Raw genomic sequence first — 1,612 nt, 5'->3', positions numbered from 1 at the left:
ACCCAACCCAAAACCTAACCTAACCCAAAACCTAACCTAAAAAAAAAAAAATCACATTCTTACTTAGTTACGCTACAGAGATATATTTTTTTTGTAGTTACGTTAATATGTTATTTGCGAGATAAATTCGACAAATCATTGTATTTCAAGTCACTTCTACACTTCATTTGTAAGTTTGATATTTCTTCCACCTCCACGTACGTAGAATAATTAAAAGAAATATATATTTTTAACATTTTATTGATCTTATTCTCTAATGACTTTCATAGGAGCTAGCTTACGAAGAGGTTCGACTTGCCAAACTAGGGTTTCCACAGCTTGAGCAGACCGTCCTCGCTGTACGTTGCCAACAGGTTCTGGTGAGGATGGTGCGTCATGCCGATCACCGCTTTCTCGTGCACCTGCGAACAGGAGAGCGGCGGTTGAGTGTTTTGGGGGAAGTTCTGTGGGTGGTGCTGTCTTAGGGGAGGTGTGTGGGGGGGAGGCACTCACGTTTACGGTGCGCTCGAGCTTGCCGCTGGCGGCGCAGAAGGCGTAGAGCACGAGGTCCTCGCCGGCGCAGTAGACGAGGCGGCCGCGCGCGCCCAGCGCCGCGCACACGAGCGCGCCGCCCTCCTCCTCGCGCCGCCCGCTCGACAGCGAGCGCACGATCTGCCCCTGCATGTTCATGATCACCACGGTGTTGGTGCGGTTGCACACCACGAAGTGCTCCGGGTTTTTGGGCATCAGCAGCAGCGAGTTGACCGGCGGCTCGCCCGAGCCGAGCGGCTTCAGCGTGGCCGTGCACTCGGCCGAGCGCACCGCCCACACCTTCACAGTGCCGTCCGACGAGGCGCTGAGCACGGCGTGCCCGTCCGGCGTGAACGTCGCCTCGTTGACGAACGACGCGTGGCCGCGGAACTCCTTCAGCACCTTGCCGGACTTGAGGCCGTGGATGCGCACGGTGCGGTCGAAGGATGCCGACAGCAGCTGCGAGCTGTCGCGCGTGAACTGCAGGCACGTCACGCCCTTGGAGTGCGCGCGGTCCAGCTTGCGCTGCACCTGCCCCGTCGACACCTTCCACACCTGCGAACGGCTCACACAGGTTCAGATATTGTGACATATTATTATAGTGTCGGATATCGATTGTTTTATTTTTGACGTGACAACGTCTTAAATTAGGTTGCGGCTCGGAGTCACTCATGAAAAAGTGTAACGCCCGGTAACGTTACGATGAGTCACCGAACTATGATCGGTCCGCCGCGCGCGCAGCACTAGAGAATTAGGCGCATTGAATCGGCGCGTGCTTGTGTCTCTGTCTCTGGTTTTTCAGTAAACAAAATATATTTTCTATAGTTAAAATTTGTGCAATTCTTATTTTCATTCAATTCCTTGTTCCTATTGTGCAATTTAATAATATTCATATCAATAAATATTCTACCGAGAAAAAGACATTGTCACGTAAAATCTTCGCCCGTAAAACCGACTTGACAGGCAACCATTTTTATATTCTGTTGAATTAATAAATGTCAGTAAAGATACAGAGTCGCTTTTTATAACTTGTCAAAACTTGTTTAGCCATCTTATCCTATAAAATATCGAATCACTTAGAAATTTTTGGAGATTGCACGAG

At 50.0% G+C, this 1,612-nt stretch overlaps 1 protein-coding gene across 1 annotated transcript; it reads right to left on the bottom strand.

The window, feature by feature from the left end:
- Positions 1–224: 224 nt before the first annotated feature.
- Positions 225–1,083, bottom strand: LOC119839423 (WD40 repeat-containing protein SMU1-like; the record flags this gene model as incomplete). The annotated part of the gene is made up of 2 exons (XM_038365689.1): positions 225–401; positions 493–1,083. Coding segments are annotated over 2 exons (690 nt in total), but the record flags the coding sequence as incomplete, so codon positions are not given.
- Positions 1,084–1,612: the final 529 nt, after the last annotated feature.

Source organism: Zerene cesonia, unplaced genomic scaffold (assembly GCF_012273895.1).
Source record: "Zerene cesonia ecotype Mississippi unplaced genomic scaffold, Zerene_cesonia_1.1 Zces_u130, whole genome shotgun sequence".
Lineage (NCBI taxonomy): Eukaryota > Metazoa > Arthropoda > Insecta > Lepidoptera > Pieridae > Zerene > Zerene cesonia.
This window is presented reverse-complemented; position numbering and strand designations above follow the sequence as displayed.